The sequence below is a fragment of the Trachymyrmex septentrionalis genome, unplaced genomic scaffold, assembly GCF_001594115.1.
Source record: "Trachymyrmex septentrionalis isolate Tsep2-gDNA-1 unplaced genomic scaffold, Tsep1.0 scaffold22, whole genome shotgun sequence".
Taxonomy (NCBI): Eukaryota; Metazoa; Arthropoda; class Insecta; order Hymenoptera; family Formicidae; genus Trachymyrmex; species Trachymyrmex septentrionalis.
In genome coordinates, this window is record NW_017305375.1 from 2,010,999 (window position 1) to 2,034,842 (window position 23,844).

Sequence of the window (23,844 nt, forward strand, 5' to 3'; positions counted from 1 at the left end):
GGCTTTGAGGTACGTAGACGGATTTTATGTAAAAGAAATCACATGCGCTAACTTTAACTTTTTTAAGAATCTTGAAAATATCGCTTTAAAACTTTTTTATAAACTTTAACATTTAACTTATCCTTAAAAAAAAAACAAAAAAAAATCATTTTTACACAAAGAACAAAATTAAAGATATCCTTTATTTTTCTTTCTTCATCCTTCAATACCTAACATAAGATATTCAATTGAGTCACTTTACATAAACCACTTGGTACATGTATCTCCATCAAATGTAAAATAGCCAAGCACCATGCAGGAGAGCTGCTAATCAGTAAATGGTATTTTCCAAAGCAGCGGCAAGTGTTTTACGGGAAAAATGCTCTCGATGCTCTCAACAGTCGGCCGGTAGACAATAATTGCGACTACCTTTCCCCTTCTAGTCCTCAATAGAAGGAAAAGAGGGCAGAATTCACGTAGAAAAAAGCTTATCTTTGGCGTGCATTTCGACGAGATACGCCGGAATTCAAGTGTAGAGATACCACTCGGGACTCGTTTAAGGAGCATGCATTGCACTAAAAGTGTAGCAACAGTCTTCTGTGATGGCTATGTATATAAACGCGCGGTACGCGATCGCACAAAATGCAAGCACGAAAAATGACTTTAACCATTCTCATGCATAGACCGTGCTTGCAAGCTCGGCAAGTTATACCGTAATATAACGCCTCTTAGTGCTCATGCTGAGGCAAAGTTTAGTCGGCAGATGATTTTAAGTAGCAACTATTACAACCAACAGACCGTGCAATGCAACTATAATTTTTAGAAAAATACAATACGGAATGCAGGATATTTTCTCGATTAAGGAGACGATTCGTATTACACATTAAACGCCTCAAATTTAATTTCACAAAATTTTATGATGAAATGTTTTTTCAATCTTGCTGAATGTTTTTTTCTGATAAAAATATTATTCTGAATAGACTATGTTCTGAATAGACTAAACACTTTTCCATATACTTTTCTATATACTTTTCTAATATAAATCGAAAGTTTTTATACATTTTAATGCCCTCGGCATCTTCGATTACTTAATTAAAATCAATTCTCGTTCCACACATGCTAAAAAAAAAAATTAATCGTTATTAAATTGAGAATCGAGAATCGAGCAAGATACACTATAACACAGGTGATGAGGATTAAATTGAACCACCGCGTTTAATTTGCCGTAATCTTCAATCGTGCGACTGTTTCACGGATGGCCGGCGCGTTTACACTGAAATTGTGATCTGTCCATTTCAAAACAATGATTTGATTGGACGTCTCTATGCGGAGGATTGTATGCACAACACACATCGAGGATGCAGAGTGTCGAGGTCCAGAAGCGTACATTTATGAATTCCGTGGCGCGACTATAAGCACCTTTAAGAACGAGAGAAAGATCGAGCCCGGACAAATTTTTCTTTCGTCTCGACACGACCTTCCCAAAAACTTACCTCGAATCTTGCAACCTCGCGGACACCAAGTTGCCGTGTGTTAAACTACAAATAGTGAGATAAAAAAAGTTAAACAGCCCATGCAAAAAACACTGGACACTACGGAGCATCACGGCGACCGATACGGAGCCGCGTAGACCATCGTCTCTCTTTTCTTCAGCATAAAATCACCGAACAAACGCACAGTTTCCGTCACCTTCTTCCATCAGATCGACATATCCTTCTCCTATATACTTTTCTTTAATTGGTCAATATTAAAAAGCATTGGGCAACGTTAAAAAAGAATATCCTCTCTCTTCTCTATGTTTCTTTCTCTGTTTTTTTTTTTTTCATAAATTACTTGTAAATTTAATAATCTTATATCTTCGAAAACATAAAAGTTAAAGTAAAAAAGATAAAGTGATTAGAAAAAATATATAAAATTTTACATTATCTATATTTAATATTAAAATTTAATTTAATAATTTTTATTTAATAAAATAAAAGTATATATTATTTTATATATATATAAATACAAAATTTAGCAGAATGTGATTGTAATCTAATGAAGCTACTTTTAGACTACATCAAATTATAATTACAGAAATTATTGGTCGACTGAATATAAATTGGGCGACTATAAGCGTATCGTTTAGCGATACAAGACACTCAGTCCACGCGAGATCCACGATCGCCGTGCCAGAGGTATGTTTTGGGGAAGCTTCATTCGTTCTTCCTAACCAAAACCACACTTAGATACAAATGAACGGTATATATTCGCGAATTTTCCCGACGAGATTTCCCTCGTGCATCGTTCGGTTTCCCACCCCCTTCCATGTTCCTCTGCATGGTAATCGGCCTATTTTGCCGCGTAAATCATGAAGACTTATTACTCGCACGCGGACGATTTAAGTCGTAAGATATCGTATGTGATTTCTCGAGTGCCCGACAATATTCTATAATCTATAACGTTGATAAATGACTTTGGAAATTACCGTGATCATAATTTCATACTTCTGAGAAAATTATCTAAGATAACATTTCTTTATATAGTTTATCTTTTTAATTGATATCTTTGAGGATATTTTTCTTCTCAATCGATACATATTGTGCAAACTTATACAAAACATAACTCATAGATATTTATAATCATTATCGCAATGTATTTAACGACGAAAAATTGTTTCTTTTATAAAATCATTAATCAATCTGATATCAATTTTTTTCAACAAAAATCTAATCAGATACTAACCATCTTTATAGCTTCTTATATCTCTTTTCACTTTTGGTGCTATATAATAATTAACGTACAGAGATATTATGACACATCTCTTTCAAAATACAATATATCAGATAAAATGCTTGATTTATCTCTTTTTTCGATTTTTATAATATTTGTCTTGTAATCTATCGCCAATATGAATCCGATATGTAACTTGTAAATCAAAATAATATAAACATATCATTAGGCACTCGCAATAGATCATGAAATACGCGACGGTATCAACATCGACATTCCGCGTTATTTGAAACGAGTCAACGCAGCAACCCCGAAATCATTTTGTCGCGCTATCGACTCGTTTCCGGATGAGAAACGTCGGACATCGATAACGGTAACTCCGAAGATAAAAGAAGATACACGATATAGCATCTTCGCGCGTCGCTTCGGTTCGTCGCATCATTCCCTCACGAGATTCCCCAGCCGCTGTCTATGCCAATTTGCATCCTCGGCTTTTCTACGACACGCGTGAAAGACCAACGAGACTTCGGCACGTGTCGATGGCACGTTTCCACTCCCGGCTCTCTGCATCTCGATCATTCTCGCTGTTCTCTTTCTTTCCTTCCTTCTTTCTTTCTTTCTTTCTTTCTTTCTGTCTCTCTTTCTCTCTCTCTAGATCTCTAACTATCTTCCGTTGTCTGTCCCCAAAACCTACCTCGTCCACTTGCGGGGGCGGAGTGGTCGCGGAGGCGTTTTGGGTCGTATTTGGTGGTGTTGTAGTAGTAGTAGTAGTGGTGGTGGTGGTGGTGGTGATGGTGGTGGTGGTGGTGGCTGGGGCGCCGGGCTCGTGAGGGTGTGAATGGGTGCTAGTCAGGGACGCGTCCCTTTCGCGTTCCATCGCGAGCTTGTAGACCTTGTTGCGCAGAGTGCTACGCGGTATCCCGTAGATTACCGCTGCCCTCCGCGTGCCGAGTTTGCCGCTCTGGATGTCCCTGAGGGCGGCCTGCAGTTCCTCCTCGGTATAAGTCCTCCTGCCGCCCCCGGCACCCACCACTGGAACACCACCGACGCCTGCCGCAGCCGCCGCCGCCGCTGCCGCCGCGGTCACAACCGGTCCGGTCATTCGCGGTTTCGCGCGGTAACACGAGCTGAAACAGCATTAATCAACGTTATATCGGGGCCAGTACCTTGATGATGTTTTTGCCTGTAATGTTGAGAGCCGCTCGAAACGTAATTTCGGGACAGCGTATAGCTACGTACATGGAAATGAGCGCCGATTGAATGCTTGGTGAGCGCCGAGTTTGCAATATCGCGTCTCTGAAACCTTCACATCGTGTACTACAAATGTCTGTATAAAGTATTGAAAGATGTCACGTAACGGAAACAATTCATTGAAATTCGCGTTGCTTGTCAATTGCATTTTATCATACAGGAAAACTTATTTTTGTGTCCCTCGAGTTTTCCATTTCGCCGGTCCGACTTTTAAGATAGCTTCGATAACTATCCGTCAGTCATCATAACAGAAATCTCGTTTATTCTGTCATATACTAAAGTCAAAGAAAATTAATTCTACTTTCCAAAACTGCGCGTATAAACACAGAGGAGGAAGTAATATATTAAAAAATAGTATCGCCTGAAGAAAAAAAAAATCAATCTCGCATAAAATAATTTACTTTACTGTCTTCCGATTTCTTCTTATCGGTGAAAAGTATTGTACAATAAGATATTTAGCTGAATATTATATTTTCTATTTGTATTCTCTTTAGAAATATTATGAAAGAATTATGGACTTACTTGAGATGACTTAGTTTGAATATGAAACATTCAAATAGCAGAATATTATGAGCAAGCGAGTAGCCAAGAGACTGCGTGGTTCGATAATCGATTGGCCAATGGACGCGTTCGATATTCACTCGCGAACTTCGTGTATATATAACAAAGTTAGATTCTCAGATTATTCAGCGTTTCTCGTAATGCAGACTCACGTGTATTCACGTTTCCTAGACTAACTCGAGAAGCAACCCGCATCAAATGGCCACGTGGCCGTCCCGGTGCTTGCACGTGTTTGGCGTCGTGCCAATGGCGAATTGCGAATCCGTATAGCTTTGATCCTGGCTTCGGGGGACATCGAGCCATGCAAATTAAGTTTTTCAAACGAACAGACTGAAAAACGCGTTAACTCGGCAATTTCTCGTATTGCATTAATCGATTTCTAGCCAGAAAAAGCGTGCATTTATGCTTCTTCAAACACACACATTCATTTACATAAACATCATTTCGCAATACGATTATATAAATAAGATTTATTTATGATAAGATGAAAATTAAAACACCGGTTAAATTGCCAGAAGATACAAATCGTGTACAAATATATTTATCATATATGTTTATTAGAATTTTTTTTTGTTGCTATCATCAATTTTCGTATTATCGCCATTTCCTGTAACACGTTATGTTTACAAGGCAATTTTGATGCTAATTATTCTAAAATATCTGTGACATAAAATATTCATTACTGTCAATATTTAAAAAAATAAATCTTATTCTATCAGATTGCAATAAAGGAACAGATAAAAATAAACAATTACATAATACTAACTCAGAGTGCATAACATCTTTAAATATCAATATATATATATATATAATAATATGATTCAACTTAATAAAAATCTACAGACGTTATGAAAAAGTTTATAAAAGACAATAAAAACTTTCCTCCTAGCTATTTTTATGCAACAATAAATTTTCTCAACCATCCCAAGAACTGAACGTTGTTTACACCTAATCACCTCGCGCTAAATTCACGAAGAATAACAATTTTAGGTGTGTAAGCATTCAGTAATATTTCGCGCTCGCATAAAAGAACGCGACGTGGCACGAAGGTGATGGATATCGGGTCGGTGTAATTTGTCATGGAGCGCAACGATAAGATTAGGCGTAAGAAATCATCGCGAGCTTCGCGCTCCCCTTTCGTCGTCCCACCCCCGCTTGCACCGTGGAGCCCTCCTTTGCAAGTTCGTCGACCTGTGCCGCTGATAAAAGTGCATTTCGTCCGACGCTGGCTCGCCGGATAGGTCCCGCTACGTCAGTAGTCATCGACCGGCGCTGATTTATCTGCGATTTTTGTTTATTGGCTCGTCTGCGGTTTTACGCGAAGATACGCGCTACGTTCAACGCCGGATCGGAAACTCGGTCGTCCCGCGTTCCACGTGCGTTTTCAGGTTCAATGTTCCACAAGTAATATCGTCGCATAATTTCGCATATTAGAGAACGGTATTCGCATCCGCGAAATAAAACGACGTGTATCTAACCGCAAGGAATTTAGACTTTATCATCGAATCATTTCCGTAAAAAAACGTGTTCCTTCGCGCCGCGGACTCCTCGTCGCACACCTCCGCAAAAGAAACACCGTATCGCGCGTTATACTTTCAATGTAATATAGCAATTTATGTCAAGAACGAATTCCTTAACTTAAGTAACAGATTTATCTCTGTGCAACAATGTAAAATTCCTCAAACATGCGAGAAGTCTTTAGCAGAGCTGTTGAAAAAAAAAAAAAAAAACAAACATTAAAACAGACATCTTCTACGTCAACATATTTACAGATGCCGGAAACCAAGGTTTCATGATCAAACTGGATGGTTCAGTTTAGTAAATTCTGGCATAAATCACGAGGCTCACGCAATCGCGAACCAGATAGTCGTAATCTTGTCCTTCGCAGCGGCGTCAATATCTCTTTGGCCAGCAAACCTTCTCCAAAGCCTTCTACGAACCGGTTTTACTTCAGTATCCCGGTGTCTGGTTTTATTGCAGCTCGCCTATTTTTCCAGTATCGCGGACGCGCGCAAGTGCAAACTGTACGTCTAATTTCGCTTCTTCATGGCTACTTGCCATGAGAAGACACGTTCTTAAATCTAACCGATCGACTCGTATTTCTCATATTACATCTCTAAGAAATTTATATTATTATTTTACTTTAAAACATAGAACAAAAAAATATGAAATATTCATTAATAAAATTAATATATATAATCAAATTAATAAATGTTTATAATAAAATATTTAAAATAATTACAACATATATAATAATAGCTTTTTGGTTTAATACAATTTAATACAATTTGTTGACGCAAACAAATGTTAGTTTAGCCTCGTACATAGATGAAACGGATGTGATAACAGCATAAAAAGATTGAAACAAAAATCGCGACATAACAATGTAAATGGCAGTGCTTAAAGAAAAGTATGAAATTAGTCAAACTAGTCTAATTACGCAATGTCCGTTTATAGACGACGCTAAGTACCTTGAGTTTGTCTACTTTGTAGCACCAAAGTAGAAAAACTTAACGTGCCTATCGCATGAATTTAATAGGTATTACGCTATAGGTGCATTAACGATCTAACAACCCACGCAATTCTCGCGTTACTAGAAATTTTATACGTAATCGTATTTAAATAAATAACTAAGTTTTTATATTACGAATTTATTACAAACAATATTAGAAAAAAAGGCAAAAATCTTCTATGATTAATATCTCTAAAATCTATAGAGTTTAAAATGTGGATTCTCCAAATAAACTATGAATGATATTATATTGCAAATCGGTAAATATACACGAAGAAAAAAAAACAATTTTGATGAAATATTTAAAAATTTAGTTAGATATAGATCTGAAAATAATTTTGTTTGGGGACCAAGTAAAAAATAATTACGTAGAATCCTTAATTCATCTAATGAATTGCAAGTAGTAATATATCTTAATTTACTGATCAAAAATGCAGAACGCTACACATTACTGACACTTTCTTCCATCATCTACGGATGCTGTACGTGAATTTACTTTTATTGAAAATTAAATAAATTTGTTTTTTTCTTTCACAATTTTGAAATATTTAAATCTCTTTAGAAAAGTGACAAATATAATTAATTATTTTAATTGTCTTTCGTCATATTTACGAACACTATTGCTAATTGCTGTATATTTTTAATACAATACAGTTTATATAGATTTGCTAAACCCAATATTTAAATACATATATTAAAATTAAAACAAAATTAAAATTAACACGCTAGTTTAAATTAGGCTTAATTTCGACTCGACGCGGCGGTTTCGTCGGCGGTCCTATCTTATCGCTAATTACGCAGTCGTGTATATATGCGTCGGCGCAAACGTCTCTCTCGCCAAGATCTCTTTCTTTTCTCTTCCCCTTCGAACTTTCTTCCCTCTTCTCTTACTCGTTTCCTATCCTACTCTCTTCATTTCTTCGCTCTCTCTTTCTTACGTTTCAGTCTCCCCTTTACGCTTCTTTATTACGCGCCGCGACATACTCGAGGTACTCTGCATCTTCGATACGTCAGGAGGTACAGATTACGGTGGACTAATAATAGACGATGATAAAAATTTGACGCGCAAAATGTTCCGCGAGGGAAAACAGCGAAAACATGGGGGCAACGTACTCCAACAATCTGACACATTCGAATCGCTCAAACTACCGATCTTTTCCATTTTTTCGCAAATCGTGTAATAAAGATAATAATTGTCATGATCGCAAGTAGAAAAAATCTTGTCTGTTTAAGGTAAAAATTAAATTTTTATCGATCAATGTGATATATTATACTTTTTCGTAACTTTAATAATGTGTGGTCAGAAAATTAGAACAATATCAATTTTTCAAAATAAAATTTAAATCTCACTAAAATTGATATTTATCCACTTACTAGGACTTCCTAAATTTCAATATGAGTTGTACACGAAACGGAACTATGCGTAAATATCATATTTTCATAATCTCTTTCATACTGTCTTCGCGATAGAGAAGCGAGATAAAATATGTATAAAACTTTTCCCTTTGTTGTCATTTATTTAGGCGTGGATAGGTTTACGAAATTTGCTTCATCATGTTTCGTATTCGAGACCACAAGCGAGTTGCATCGATTCTGTGAAACGGACTGCTTAAATATTTATCGAGGTACGTACCGCAGACGTATAACAGTTTAAAGCTCAAAGGGTTGCAAAGTTCAAGCAACTCGTCGGTATTATTACGGTTTGTAGGATACTGGCTGCTTACCACGATCGCACAAACGTATTACAACGAAATTTTTTCGTACAGTTTAAAACACTAAAGCGCGCGATACATTAAACATTTACGTGAGAGTCGTGCAATAAGCGATCTGCCTAGTTGTGACAGTTTAATCAAAGAACGTATTATTCTCTTTACGTTACAGGAAAAATGTACTACAGTAGTTTTCTTGTCCACAAAAAAAGAAAATATTTTTACAAACTTAAACTTAATAATTCATAAAGTAATTGCAATTTGCAGTAAATTATTTTCTAACATTCTTTGTAATGGTATATATGATAGTGTAGAATAAATTCTATGAAATCGTTTATTTCTTTATAACTCTGTCTACTTAAAAAAATATTTTGTAACAAATTTTAAAATCTTTTGAAATTATTTATTTTTTTAATCTAATTAAAATTTCATAAAAATAAAAGAAAAAATAATTGCAGAAATTAATTGTAATAATAATGATTAAATATGACATTTTTATGTAAAATAATTCGCAGTAATATCAAATAATAAGTAGTTAATTATCAATTTCTTTAAAAGCACATCATTGTAAATTATAACGATATGTAAATGAATGAAAATGACTTTCAGTCCAATAGCAAAAACAAAAAAAAATATTTTGGCAGATTAGTTATGAGATTAGTAATCATCTTTTCAAGTTAGTTCAATGCGAATTGAGAGTTCGTTGAATCTGTAATGTGTGACTTTATTTATCCAGACACATAAATTTCTCGCAAGCCATTGGAATTATCATCGTTTCATTGTAGCAGCGTGATAGCTACGAATCGCAAGGAAAACATCGTACCTATGCAGAAAATTCAGAATCGTTCACGACACCAAACAATTTAATTAAATAGTCATAATTAAATATCTTGTTTATATATACTGTTCATTTCATCATTGTTTTTCATCATCAGTCATTCTTACTCAAATTAGTAAAAATCATATTTCATTAATTTTAGTTTATTAATAAAATATATAAATGTTTAGATTATTATTAGTAAATTTGTAAAATTTATAACAAATAACACTTTTAAGTTATTTTTGTATGTATATTAATTTTGAAGTGTTATTATTTTTCCTCCAGAAAATACGGCATACATCTCTAACGTATCTAGGATAGTCGAATATTCGCAATAGTATTACTACGACTCAATAGAACCACCAAGTTCATTTAACAAACTTGAGCTTCGCCGCAATCCTAAGTTCTGATAACCGCCGCATTTCTTTATCTACAATCCTGTTTACCTAAAAGTACAATTACAGCATAGATACTTATGAATTACTCAAATGTAAAAACTGTTTAAAAGTTGTTTTGTTCGACAAATTAATTGTTTATGAAATAATTGAAAATAATAACCCATGTGATTATAAATAATAAAAACATGATATTTTTAGTTGTATAAACAAACCGATTAAGGCAAAGAATCTCAAAGATTTTAGTTATATCGCATCAATTTGCGGCGATTTTATTCCGTATATTTGTCCGGATAAATCCGAAAATGCAGCACACGACCGCGAACTCGATCAACCCGCACCAGTGTCGAACGAACGATACGATTCCCCTCTGCCGTTGTCGCGCATGACGTCTTTACGAGAGAGATAAATCACGGTTATGCCCGGCCGCGTGATTGGCACCTAATTGCGACGGCATTCCGGATCGACTGGCTGTCAGTTTCGCGATTTTCGAAAGTCGTTCGCCTGCGGTGTTTTAATCGACGCCTTATCGAAACGCCCGCCCGGCCCAGCTTAAACGGCCACTCGATCACGAAGAACGTTCGCTACGGAATGCGATCGTGGGTCGTATTCTTTTTTTTCCCCTCCACATTCGCATACGGAATGCATATTCCTATCGGTGACTCGCCTCGAGGTGTAAAGCGAGTTGTGCGATAACGCCGAAACGATGCCTCATTGTCATTGACAAACGACGATTTTCCAACGTATAGGAAAGAACGTTCTCTCATCAAAGCCAAATATTCGTACGAAACTTTCGTTGGAACTCGTCGTTTCCATTTGGCTTTTTTTTTTCGTTTTCATTCTAATGCGCACTTTTAGAAAGAAACTTTCACTTCTATCTCTTGTCACATTTTAAATGCGGAGTTGAAATAGTTGTAAAACATTTATCACTTGAACACTTTAGCATCGACACATTATTAAGCTCATTAATTAAAGAAAAGAAATTTTATAAACAAAATTAAATGAAACGTGTGAAGGTTAAAGATATAATGTGAAATTTATGAACGAAAGATCGAAATCTTTTCAACATTCTTCAGCGTTCATCTTTGTGCACAGCTATTTGATTAAGATTACTACTCTAGGAATTTCTTTTCATTCAAACTTTAATATATTTTATATTATAAATGTCAACCATAAATGTCGAATCAAACAAATATGAGTGTGTGTTTTCATGAATAACGCATAGCGTATATTTATAATTTAAATTAAAAACACTCATTTGTTACGATTAATGCATATCTCAACTGTCACTTTTTATTATTAGTAAAAAGTATAGTAAAAAGTATCCTATACCGTTGCCTATTAAGGAAATGTAAAAAGATAACTTACTTCAGGATAGTCTTGGGATCGATGCCTGTCGGCATTCTCAGAGGTATTTTCTGTTGCTCCAATAGAGATATGTTGTTGTCCTGAACAAACAAAATGGATAATAACATTAGTACAAAACAACCGTCGAGTGATAAAAATAAAATAAATAAATAACTTAATATTACGCAAGCATACAGCCTTGTTACTTTGACGTCAGCGTTAGTCACTTAAGAACAAGACTAGGAAGCACTAATAAAACACACTATATGAAAGGAATTATTGTTTAGCAATACATGAAGTAGCAATCGTCGCGTAAAAAATGATTCCATCGTGACAACCCTGACTAAAAAGTATGAATAACAGTTACGGATAATTTGCACATCGTTTACAATCGTCTCCACTCATTACGTGGATCCTTGATCAAACACACTCGGTGAATCGCGCAACTTGGTGATCGTTTCATCGCGAATTCAATTCGTCCAAATCAATTTGAACGAGCACATTGAGCAAGAATAATGAAGATGTTTGAGAAAAACCGTTTATGCTTTCACGCGATAGAATGAATTCGGTCTCGAACTTACCTGAGAATTTCTGGGTTTGGCCGAGAGATCGAGCGGTTGATCGGCCGCCGCGGCGCTGTCCTGATGGGTCTGCACCCCAACAAGGGGCGCCTCCCTCGGCGGTAAGCACCATTGGGGCAGCAAGGTGGGGTAAGTGCCGCTGAGAGCGGCGGCGACCACGGACGCCGCCATCGGATCCACCTGGACCGACATCGGTGACTCCGCCGATCGCGAGCTGCTGCTACTGTCGCTCTGCGGACTCTGCGGGGCACAACACGAAGAAACGTGTCATCCCGGCTCGCGCGATACGAAAAGGAGCTGCCTGACTGAATAGCCGGTGTGGATTGGTCGGACGACAGAAGGGGCACCAGGGTGAGACATCCGCGAGAAGACGCGATGCGGCAGGATCGAATTCTGATCGAATTCGTTTCTCGTAAGGCGCGCCGCCTTCGCGAGTCCTCGTGAATTTTTTTATGGCCGCGTCAAAGTGATCAAAGCTGAGAGGCTGGGCGATACAGCGATGCGGTACAAAGTACGCTCGACTTGTCGAATCAAAAAGTAGCAAAGAAGGAGGGCTAGGTCAGACTCGAGCCGCGGTCGCGACGGCACAACAAGTATGTATGAGGAACGAGGTGTATTGAAAGGAGATTCCGATGACGCGATTGCATAAGTGCATTGCAGAAGAAACGAACAGCATTAGTGTGCATCGATTCATCTATCGATCTCGACAAATCATCGATAAGACCGTCGGGATATTTCGAGATCATTTTCGAGTCATTTCGAAGCGTTCGTCGCAGAATCGCAGAATCTTCGGGATCCGAGTTCCGCGTGAAGAAAGATTACTTATGCGTTACACGTTTACTTATCCCGGTCCTCATCCCTTTCGCGGATAATCTCTACACAAAATTAGCAATGAAGGACGAGGTCGATGCTCAGCCATGCGCAACCTCACACTCGGCAGACTCGGCAGACTCGCCGTAGGGTACTTACAAGGGGCGGCTGGTCGTCGTGGGGTAGCTTGCCGTCGAGGCAGAAGTAACACTTGTCGAGCGGCTTCCAGTCCTCCGGCGGCGGGCTCGTGCGTCTTCCAAGGAGAAACGGCGTCGCGACGCTCGTCGCGGCTGCGTTCCCGTCGCGGCATAACAGCCCCGACCTGGTCCCTTCCGAATCCGTCGCCGGTGTCGTCGATATCGTCGTGGTACCGCCAGAACCCGGTACTTCCTGCAGCTCCTCCTCTTTCTTTACCCTCAGTAAGCCCTGCGTTATCGGTGCCCGCTCCAACGCGATTTCCTCCGTTCGTTCCTAAGATCAAGAGATAAACAATGTGAACGAAGCGACAGAGAATGTGAGACGAAATTTTCAAGTTGCTGTGGAATCTTGACCGATTAATTAAAATAAATATATTACTATTATATATTCTTGTCATACTTAATTTAGAGTATTCTCTCTCCCTCTCTCTCTCTCTCTCTCTCTCTCTCTCTCTCTGTAGAGTAATTATTATTTCATTATTTTTATTCTTCTACATAAGTCAGTTCTTTTCAACTAAACTTTTGCACGGTTCATCGCCTTTTTCTCGAAATTCGAGAAAAAAAAGGAAAATAACGGTAAGAAGTTTAGCTAAAAAGAACAAGCTGCAATATATAAATACCAACCTTGGTCCCTTCCGTGTCGGTAGCGTTGGCAGTCGGATGATCCCGAGTCGCACGATCGTTCTCCGTTCTGAGAGGGCTGACCGCCGACCTGTCGGCGTCCTCGTCGAGCTTGAGCCGTTTCTCCGCTTCGTTCTGGCCCCGTCCCGTTTCCTCGTCGTTCTCTTCGCCGTCCTCCTCCCCGTCGACGTCCTCCCCGTCGTTTTGCCGGCGTCCACGTCGCCGTCTCGTCGCTATCGTCGTCGTGCCGGTCGCTGTCGTCGTTGTCGACGTGGTCGTCGCGATGCCGATGGTCGTCGCCGTTGCCGTCGTTGTCGCTACTTCCGCCGTCGTCGCCGTCGCCGTCGCCGTCGTCGACGTCGCCGTATCCGTCGTCCTCGTCGAGGCGTCCTCCCGCGCGGCACCGTCCGTCAGCTCCTCGTCGGCGACCTCGACCTTGACTTCGCCCGGCCTCAGACGGCGCGAATCCTCCTGCTGTTGCTGCTGTAAATGGTCCTGTACCGGTGCGGGTAGGTGATGGTGATTCTGCAGATGATGCCTCTGCAGACTCTCCTGTTTCACCACACCGGTCGCAAGCGTCGTCGTCGTCGTTGTCGTCGTGGTCGTCGCCGTCGTCAGCACCGTCGACGGCAACGACGTGGGTGCCGGGTGATGCAGCTGCGGCTGCCCAATCTGGTCCAGGCTCCCGGGTATCGGATTGCAGGACGACGACAACGCCGGGTAAAGCCGATGGTGGGGCTGTGATTCGCTGCTGCGAGTGCCGCTGTACAGGGTGTCCTGGTATTGCTTCCATCTCCTACGGCCCATCAACTCCTCCGCTACCCGTTCCAGACCTGTGACACCACCGCAACTACGTCAAACAATGATGTGCACCGGTTACCCGGAACTCGTGCGTATATGTACGGAGTTTTACTTTCAACAAGGCAAACAAACATTTCTGTATGCCGCCACTCGATAGAACGTTACCTATTTGAGATTGACAAAAATGTCAAGGCTCGTGTTCTCTAAAACCCCTCTTTTAGAGTCGTCATTCTGAAGAGAAATCTCACTCCGAAGAATGAAATCTCACTTTTAAAGATTGAAAATTGAGCTGCTCTCTTTCAGAATTGGCTCAATTTCTTTAGCGTGATATTTCACTCCAAAGAATTTAGAAAGTATACAAATATAAGCTGAGTATCCAACTCATTATTATCAAAAATAAAAGTAAAATAACATCAAACACTTTACGTACCTTTCGATAAATTTTCGTCGAATGTGCTCATTAAATCGATGCCTAATAAAAAGCTTCCTAAAGCTGAAATATTTGATTGCAGCTTCAATAATTTTTTTCGAGCATCTGTATAAATCTGTTGCTCGAAAAAAAAAAACAATGGAATGTTGAATTTATGTATATAATAAGCACATCCAGTTTCGTCGAATAGAATGTAAATAGAATAAATTTGCAATTGTGGATCGTTTTGTTTCTGGCCTATCGATCTTGAAATAGTTTCTTGAATAACCGCATGGTACCACTTATGTAAAAGCCGGGCATGTACGTCCGCCAAAGTATATTTCTCTGAATGTTAATTATCGCTATTGTAATCGTATATGCTAAAGTAAGTGGCACGCGGTTTTATAATCGCGGTTACATAATCGGGAGTTACGCGAAATGTACCCGCTGCGGATGACGATATCTAGCCCGCTGCACAAATTCACGCACGCGCATCGCTATAATGCGCACGGCTGACTTGTTTGTCATAGGAAATGATGGACGATGATTAAGGTTCCAGAGAAAAGCACGCGGATGTTCGTAGCTGTGAGACGCGGATGCAGTTCTTCCAGCGAGAATCACACGCGAAATTATGCAGATCGCACGCGATTGAGTAACCGGACACGGTGGTTTTCGAAGGATATGCACGGTTGTGCACATGGCAAACCGAGAGGAAAAAAAACTGCATTTGATATAGAGAATTGACTATTTCGTTTTTTAGTAACTCGGAACGTAATTCGGAGAGTAAAATTGTCACAATTATCGGAACTTCATCGCAACACTCGAAAATATCCGAAGACTTAATTTATACGTATATAAACGAAATTGTTAATAATTAATCATTTCATTGCTCTGAACATATAAACACATTGTGCGAATTAAAAGGTATGGAAACGTACTTTTCTTAGAACTCTACGAATCTTTACATAATTATGAGCATTATTGGACTGTCGCGAAAGTTTCATTGGGGCTGTTAAAAAAGGAAGAAACTTTCCGTTCGATACTTCTATTGAGTACATATTTCGAGGAAAGTAAGAATATGGAAAAATAACACTCGCTATGTTCTTATATAATTTCTAGAAATGCATTCGAACGCGTTCAATATCTCAAAGACGTCGATTTTTTTTATCTCACAGGCAGGCTACAATTCGCTTACGCCAGTTATAATTCCGCTTGATTCCGCTCCACTCCCTAGAATGGTTCGTGATACAAACGGCGATAACGGGATTTTTTTTCACTTCCTTATCCAAAGGCCGAATAGTTGACCGTTATCACACCAGCATGACGTGTTTAACTCTGCCGCGTCGCCGGCTCCGTCGAAAAGATTTCCGAGCGTCAGTTCAACGCCGGCGGATGCTGTTTAATCATCAGCGGGATTTTACAAATTATGATATTTATGCTAGTCGAAACAATTATCAGAGCCACGCCATAGTACGTTGCGATACATGTGCATTTGTGACGGATGTTAATTTCCTGAATAAATATTTAACATCGCGGAAATATGCCCGCCAGCGCGAGCTTGTGTTTTTCGCTCGTTCATTAATTTAGCAAACAGTATTCGATATTCATTTGAGCAAAAGCTCCGTGATCCCGTCCTACATTTCGTCATCGAAGAACCGTGAAAACGATTTAATTTACAATGTTACAAATTTCATTTTACGTCAGATATTTTCTCGCTCCGACTATATATATATATATATTTTCATCCGTTTACAGAAATCATACTTGAGATTTTCGAAAACTAATCCAGCTCGCTCAAGTTCGCAAGTCTCGCTGGATTTAAACACGGTACTCGTGTACGTCGCGAGACAACGATGAACGATCTTATTCATTCTTTAAGTAATTTATACTTTTCAGCCAAAATTATCGCGCAGTTTATCGTTTATTTATTTTTTTATTTTTTTTTTGTTTTTCTATTTCTCGCGATACCTGATATTCGATATACCTAACTCTATCGCGGATTTATCACGCGCCATTGATTTATGACGCGCGAAGAATAGAATTTACTCGACTCGTCGATCTCTAATTCTCAAAGAGCATTTTCCTATCCCCGATCAAACGCAAACCGACTACAGCCGGGCGATTGCAGCTTGCTGCAACTAACCAATCAACCGCCCTTCTCGGCGGACACCCGGTATCGCGGCGCGCGTGCCGCGGATGCAACGTACCGTCACGCCAATCGGTACTCGGTACGATGCACCACGTGCATTACGCTCCGCGTACAATGTACGGGTGTAAACGTACGCGTTTCTCACATTCGTGAGAATCGGCGATCGCGAATGCACGTAGCGCGTACGCGAAAATATATATCGCGTGCGAATATCGAGTCCAGCGGCGATTTTTCATGGCGCCCGCCTACACAGCGCCATGAATTGATTTTGTCGTTTGCCACGCGGCGGGATAGTCATTAGGGCCGCAAAGAGCCGGTCGCGGGTCAACCACGGCACGTTGTTTCTGCGAAACGCGTTGTTTCTGCGGAACGGCGGGGAATTCGCAAATTAAATTGCACGCGGGATCGATTCGACCGTTCATTGGCGTACGATATTCAATACGTCTTGGAATTTCGAGGCTTTTGCCGACTGCGAGTGGACGAATTTATGTTAACAATTTGGTTTAGGTTTAATCTAGGCTCAATGGAATCATTTGCAGGTATAATTGTTTATAGTAGAGAGATAAAGAGTCAGCACGCAGTTAATTAAGTTGACTCGGCGCAAAATTCGCGCGAGCCCGGAAAAAAAAAGGACACGATGAAAAATTGTGTTTCGTGACAAAAGAGATCGCGGATTGTATCACATTTTACCATGTAACGCTTTGAAAAATATTATTCTAAAAATATAAACCTCATTATAACGAGAGACCGCTGCAATGTAACACGTACTGATGCAATATTACTGCGCCGCTTAATTTAGGATCAATTTGTAGCGGTCCAACGGCTTTGTGGTAAAGCAGAACCGTTGAAAAATTCAGAGGGAAATTTCGGCACGTTTAAAACAACGGTTGCACACATTTCTGCCTTCGTAAATTTACAAAGAACAATATCACCCGTATTAAAAATGAATGAGTAACTAAATTATGATGCAACTTCGAAGATTTTCTACCGTATATTACACATTTGCATACAATCGTATTCGAATAAACTGAACCTCATCGAATACATGTAATTTAATTAAAAGCGATGCTACGTTGAAGGTCATCGAAAGGCAAATATCTTGATCTAACGATTCGAAGAATTTGAATAGCGTAGAAAATTTTTATAGCAAAAAAAAACAGAGTAAAAGGCCTTGATTCATAGTAGTACAATCGTGAAAACAATTTCGAAAGTCCATTAGGCTCTTTCTCTAAATTAAAGTCTGCTAAGGTCGGTTTATCTCACGCAAATGGACATTCGCGTACAGCTAATTATTCCACGGCTGCAATTATTATCGCCTGACTCAACGGCGCGTATCGGAGTAAGTTTAATCGTGTTATATTTTCTTCGAAGCGTACAGAACATTCGCGTCTCTATACAGTCCGAAATAATCTGTCGTAGCGTATCTCACGAGCAAACTTCGGGAATCGAGGTTGTTCGATCGCATATATCGCCGTTTGGAATTTCGCGAGCGTAATGAGTCTTATACGTTTTAGCCATTAATTAGTTCAGTCGTTAATTATGCGTTTCGCTCAATAATTACTGTATTATTGATTTACACCTATATTAGCGACCAATGTGCGACAGAAGAAATTGATAACTGTACAATTACATATTATGAGGCATGGAGATATCGTTCTAATTGTCTTGTAAAATAAAATTTAATGTGCCGACAAATTTCAAGCGATTCGATTTTTCGAACGACTCTCTCGTTCGAAATTTTTATTTTACAAAAAATAAACTTAAAAAAAATGCAAGTTCAAATTGTATTTGAAGTCCAAGGAGGATAAATATTTATCAGCAATCTATAATGCAATTTGATTGAAATGATTGTTAAATAATGCGATATTCATATTTAGTTATTCGCAATTGTATAAAAAAATTCGACTGATTGAAACCGACTCTTGAAACCATCGCAACCATGATTTTGATTCGTAAGTAGGTTTATAAGTATGATCGCCCGCAGTCTTCGTCACTTGTTAAATTTATTATCGATTAGTTACCAGTTTGTTTTCAAGATACCGAGTACTCGACGGCATTAATGGTAATTAATATGTAATGGCATTAGCATGTTAACCGGTTCTCTAGGCGAAGTTGATAGAAAGGTTGGAAATAGTAGCGAAGTTGGTTCTCAGAGCGAAAGGATCGACGGTTTACCGTGTAAAACGCATACAAATTTCGGGGACTACTGTAAAGTATAGTGATCATGCAAGATATATTGCGGGTTTCGGTTGAGTTCATGAATAAGCGCGAATTAGGGTAAAGAACGAGAACACCATTGATCATTTTGGATAGTTCGCAATTATACCAACGTATGTGTTGAACCGGACGAAATGTTAATTCTCCAATGACGACATCATTTCCCAAACTTATCTTAATTGTGATAATTATACATTTAAATGATTGTAGATTATATTTATTTGCACTCCAATATAAAATTATTATTAATAGAATAACTTTATATAATAGTAATTACATAAACTGTGTAATGTATTTTATATGTATTCAAGCAAAATATATCGAGAAACAACTAAACACAAAATAGTTTTTTTTTTTCAAACAATTAAACCTTCCAATTGTTAAATCGTTAGAAATAGGTAAATTAAAAAAATATAAAAGGGGGATAGATTAAATAACAAAAAGACTACGAAAAACAAATGATTTAAAAAATAATAATTTAAAGTCTAAAAGATGCAAAAGATGAAAAATTGCTTGTTATACATGTTTTGCCTCTTTACGCTCTTTTCTTAAGTTTAGCGTCTTTACGTGAGCGTATAGAAGAAAATAAGTCGAGAAAACCTGTTCGAATTAACGCAGTCGCTTGGAAGCGCGCATGAAAAACATCTGAATAAATTATTATTGTTTGTCGAACGTTTCGAACGAATGGCGACGCCCATCGTGCTATCCCATCGTCGACGTGTGCGGCCATTATTTAAACGCTCTACTTCCACGCAGCTTATCAAATACAGGTATAATGCGCTTTGCGGAAACACGAACTGGATCCACGTCGACCACGCCGCAAGATGTGTGCGTATGTATTATATGCGTTTGCGCATGCCTGTCAGAAAAATGCACGACTGATATTACGGTCAGGGACGAGTTTAACGCCGCAGTTTTAAGTGGAGCTTACACCCTTATCGTTATTTCCGAAAAATTACTGCCGCAGCGGCTCGCGTTTTAATCTCCTTCATGGATGGAATAATTTGTAACAAAGACAAGAGATTCACTTTTAATTGGCTTTACAACAAAATCGATTATACGAGTAACTTGGTCTAATTCTTTCGTGATACCAGCTATCGTTGAATTGAATTAGAATTAAACCGTTCAAAAAAATAATCATTTGGTAAGGTAAACTTTTCAACTTTTCCTCGATATTTACCATTGTCATAAAATTAATTTTCTTGCGGAGAAGAAACACTATAATGTAATATTTATTTATAAATGTAATATAAATGTTTATTTAAAGATATACTCTCTGCACACTTAAAATTTACTCAATATTGCTTTTCGCGATATACAACAAACATGTCTCAATCTTATTCCAATCATATTGCAAAACAATCTCTGTCGATAAAACAAAAATTTAAAGATCTGTATAATTTCATACGTTTAGACAAAGTTTCAGTTGCATTTTTAATGCACATCTTGACAGGAAAAAAAACGTTTTGAAGAGAAGCATCGCACAACGCAATTTGGAAAAACCGAATCATTGAAAATTATGAAAACACGCGGAAAAGTATTTACGACACTCGAAAGGATTAATCTTACATAGATAGAAAAAAAAAACAGTACAGTTTAACTTGTAATTACTATTCCAGTCGACGGGTACGACGGTTGATCGACATGGACGAAGATGCGCGTCTGCATTTCGCCAGCGCATCCTCAGCAGTAAAGTTTTAAGTTGCGATAAGACGCATCGTAATTCTTATTCCGCAACTCACCTCGATACACCTCGCAATATCTCACCTTATTTTGAGCAGCTTGCGAACGAGCTTTTGCGTACAATGACTCATTGTTAATCACAATTGCAAGTAAAATATCTGACAACATGATTTATCGCATTTCGGTGAATGTATGTACGAAAACGTGGGTTTTTTTTTTCAATACGAAAAAAACAGGACAAGCAGTCATTAATGTAACAAAAATATCACAGTCAAAAAATAATTAATATCATTTACGTGTCCTAATATAATTCTCTGTCGACCTTTTGACCTGGTAATCGCACCTCAATCGGCCACATTTCGCGAAAGAGATATATTCATCATTAATTTATTCAGAGTCTCTTCTATTATGAGATACCACTTAAATTAACCAAATTTTTCATGTAACAAGTGATTCGCGACATGCAATGCGCTTTCGCAGCGAAGTGTTAATTGCTTATCGACGAGTTTCTTATCGCACTGCAAATTTATGATAACGCATTGACGATGAATGCACACGAAAGGAACGATACGTTAATTAAGACTCAGGATATACGAGATAGCGGTAGAGAGGAAGCGCACATAGCAATACGTATCTTCGCAATAAACATCAATTTTTCGACAATGGTATGATAATCGGGCGTTTAACTGCAGCTGCATACTACGCGCAACGTTATAAAGACTGATAAATGATGACAGTGTGCAAACTACGCACAACGAGATGAATGATTAAATAGTACTACGGTAGCATTGGCTGTAAGTCAAATGTGTGACGATTTCCGTACAGTACTTCCAAATATATTACTAACATAATTAAAATATTTAATATTTACAATTTATTATTAGTACACGAAAAGAACAATTTTGATCAAAATTTGATATCGAAAAATTTAGCTACAGATTTGCAAAATAATTTTGCTAAACTATGAAAACAATTATGTAGGACGCCCAATATGGTTGCTAGAATGTCAAAATACTTTTGCAGTATTGCTCATTACGCTTGAACGTTCTACATAATTATTTGGATGGTTCAACGAAATTATTCTCAAATCTAATCCAGTTAAATTTTTAGACATTTTTCGATTTTAGCAAACTTAATCTTTCCATAATTCTTTCGTAATCACCAAACATCTCGGATTTCGATTGTTCGACGTTCAATATGTTCCATTTTCAATATTCTCTTCATTTCCATTTATCGTACTTGTTGCCGTAAATGCCGAATTCGTATAAGATCTTCGATAGTAATCTCCACGAGTGGGCGCCAAGAATAATTGCGTGAATCACGAAAAATCGTCGTTGCGCATTAACGACGAAGAGGTGTCGAGGAAATCTACAATTTCTTCGGAATCACGCGACGCGCACGCCTCGATCGCGACCGCAGGAATCGGCCAAGTCATCGTCGCGCCGGAGCGTGCAAACTTCAAGGTTACGTAATGAGTCATGAGAAAATCTGGTCGTACAACGTCGCCGAACGTCCGAACAAATATTTTTCCTCTCCTCGTACAAAAAATTCAAGCCGGTTTTTCCAAACAATTGACTTTTCCTCGAAATAAGATTTGTACTAATGCAAAGACTCGAAAATGACGTGAGAAATAAACTCTCAGCGTTTCATATATTTCCTCGATAATGTTTACAAGCGGCGGATTTATAAATGCGCCGTAAAATCGCGAAAGTCCACTGAGCTACGCGGAAGTTGGAGCGATTCAGCATTTTCCGCGGAATCATGCGTGTGACAATGCATGCAAGCCGCTTATCTCGCGATGATTTGCGCGATGACTGCGATCGGATTATCGCGAGATTAATCATCGACCTAAAGCAACGATATTCCTTTTCTTCGCGAGGGTACTATATCCTTCGTCGGATTGACTTTATTAAGACCCGAGCAGTGCGCAATCAACAGAGGTGAAGCATGAACTTGTGCACCGCGTGTGCATTGATAATCCTGGCATCGCCGTTCCGCGTATGAATGAAATATAATCTCTTTCTGCTATACTATCTATATAGCAGAAAGAGATGTGGCCATCATAAATCAAATTCTCGGTTCTAAATAGACTCGAGATTACTTTATCAAAAAGTTTCAAAGTACAAAATAATTATTCTCCAGTCTAATTTTCTACTTTTATACGTACTACAACTTATTAAAAGAATACTGTTTATCATATATAGAAATATTAAACCTTGCCAACACACAATTGCGCGGTGTTTCCACAGCTACTAATCTTATCATCTTGCGCTTAAACACGCTAAACGATGGTATAAGTAAATAAATAAATTTCTATCTCTTTAATGACGTGTGGAAATGGCATTCTGTTAGAATTATCATCCTATTAGCATTACTCCATTTACTAAGCGCGTGCTTTTCTTAACAAGTGAGTCAATACGACTTTTCCTTGACGAGAACGCAGCGTGCGAGAAAACAACGCAGTCGGTCTGCGTGTTTTCCGCGATTGTTTCCATCCACATCAATTCGTTATATATTCACGACGAGCGAAGCTCGAGTCCTTGATCGATTCCATCCAGAAGTAATTAGACTGCAGGCGCGGCCCTCGGATGAAATTCCAGGCGGGAGAGGTGCCGAACCAATCTTATCTCTCGTGCCATTTAAGAAGACGAAGAAGTAGGGCGGGTGACCACGCCCGGGATTAGACCAATGACGCTGTACCGGGAAACAGTTCGTCGAATAAAATCATTATCTATCTCTATGTGTGTAGATTGGCCGTTTACGAGCTGAATATGACTACGATTTCGCGCTGTGTGTTTTAGAGGTTGTCGAGTCGTATTAAAACAATAAAATAAATGACAAGACGTATTTCTCGAATGTTTTATCAAAATTCTGCTGAATCGATTACGAATGTAATTAATGTGCTTACAAAAAATACATTAATAGGAAACGAATTTTGCACACCAGTATACGTTATTTGAGTGAGAAAAGAAAAACATATATTTTTTTATTTGAAATTTATCAAAGAATCTGTTAACTCGAAGAAGAAGCTGAGAATACGAGTATTTTGCATAAAAACCTATAGTATTGTATTTATCTTCATCATTTATT

At 38.5% G+C, this 23,844-nt stretch overlaps 1 protein-coding gene across 1 annotated transcript in view; it reads right to left on the bottom strand.

The window, feature by feature from the left end:
- The window catches only part of LOC108748318 (mushroom body large-type Kenyon cell-specific protein 1), a 96,261-nt gene that overhangs the window by 9,022 nt on the left and 63,395 nt on the right, over nt 1–23,844 (bottom strand). Inside the window, exons 3-7 of the mRNA XM_018486377.1 lie at nt 13,499–14,328; nt 12,837–13,148; nt 11,868–12,107; nt 11,308–11,387; nt 3,386–3,818 (exon numbers count right to left, since the gene is read on the bottom strand). Of these exons, the coding sequence (XP_018341879.1) occupies nt 3,386–3,818; nt 11,308–11,387; nt 11,868–12,107; nt 12,837–13,148; nt 13,499–14,328 (1,895 nt within the window). The remainder of the gene's footprint in view (nt 1–3,385; nt 3,819–11,307; nt 11,388–11,867; nt 12,108–12,836; nt 13,149–13,498; nt 14,329–23,844) is intronic.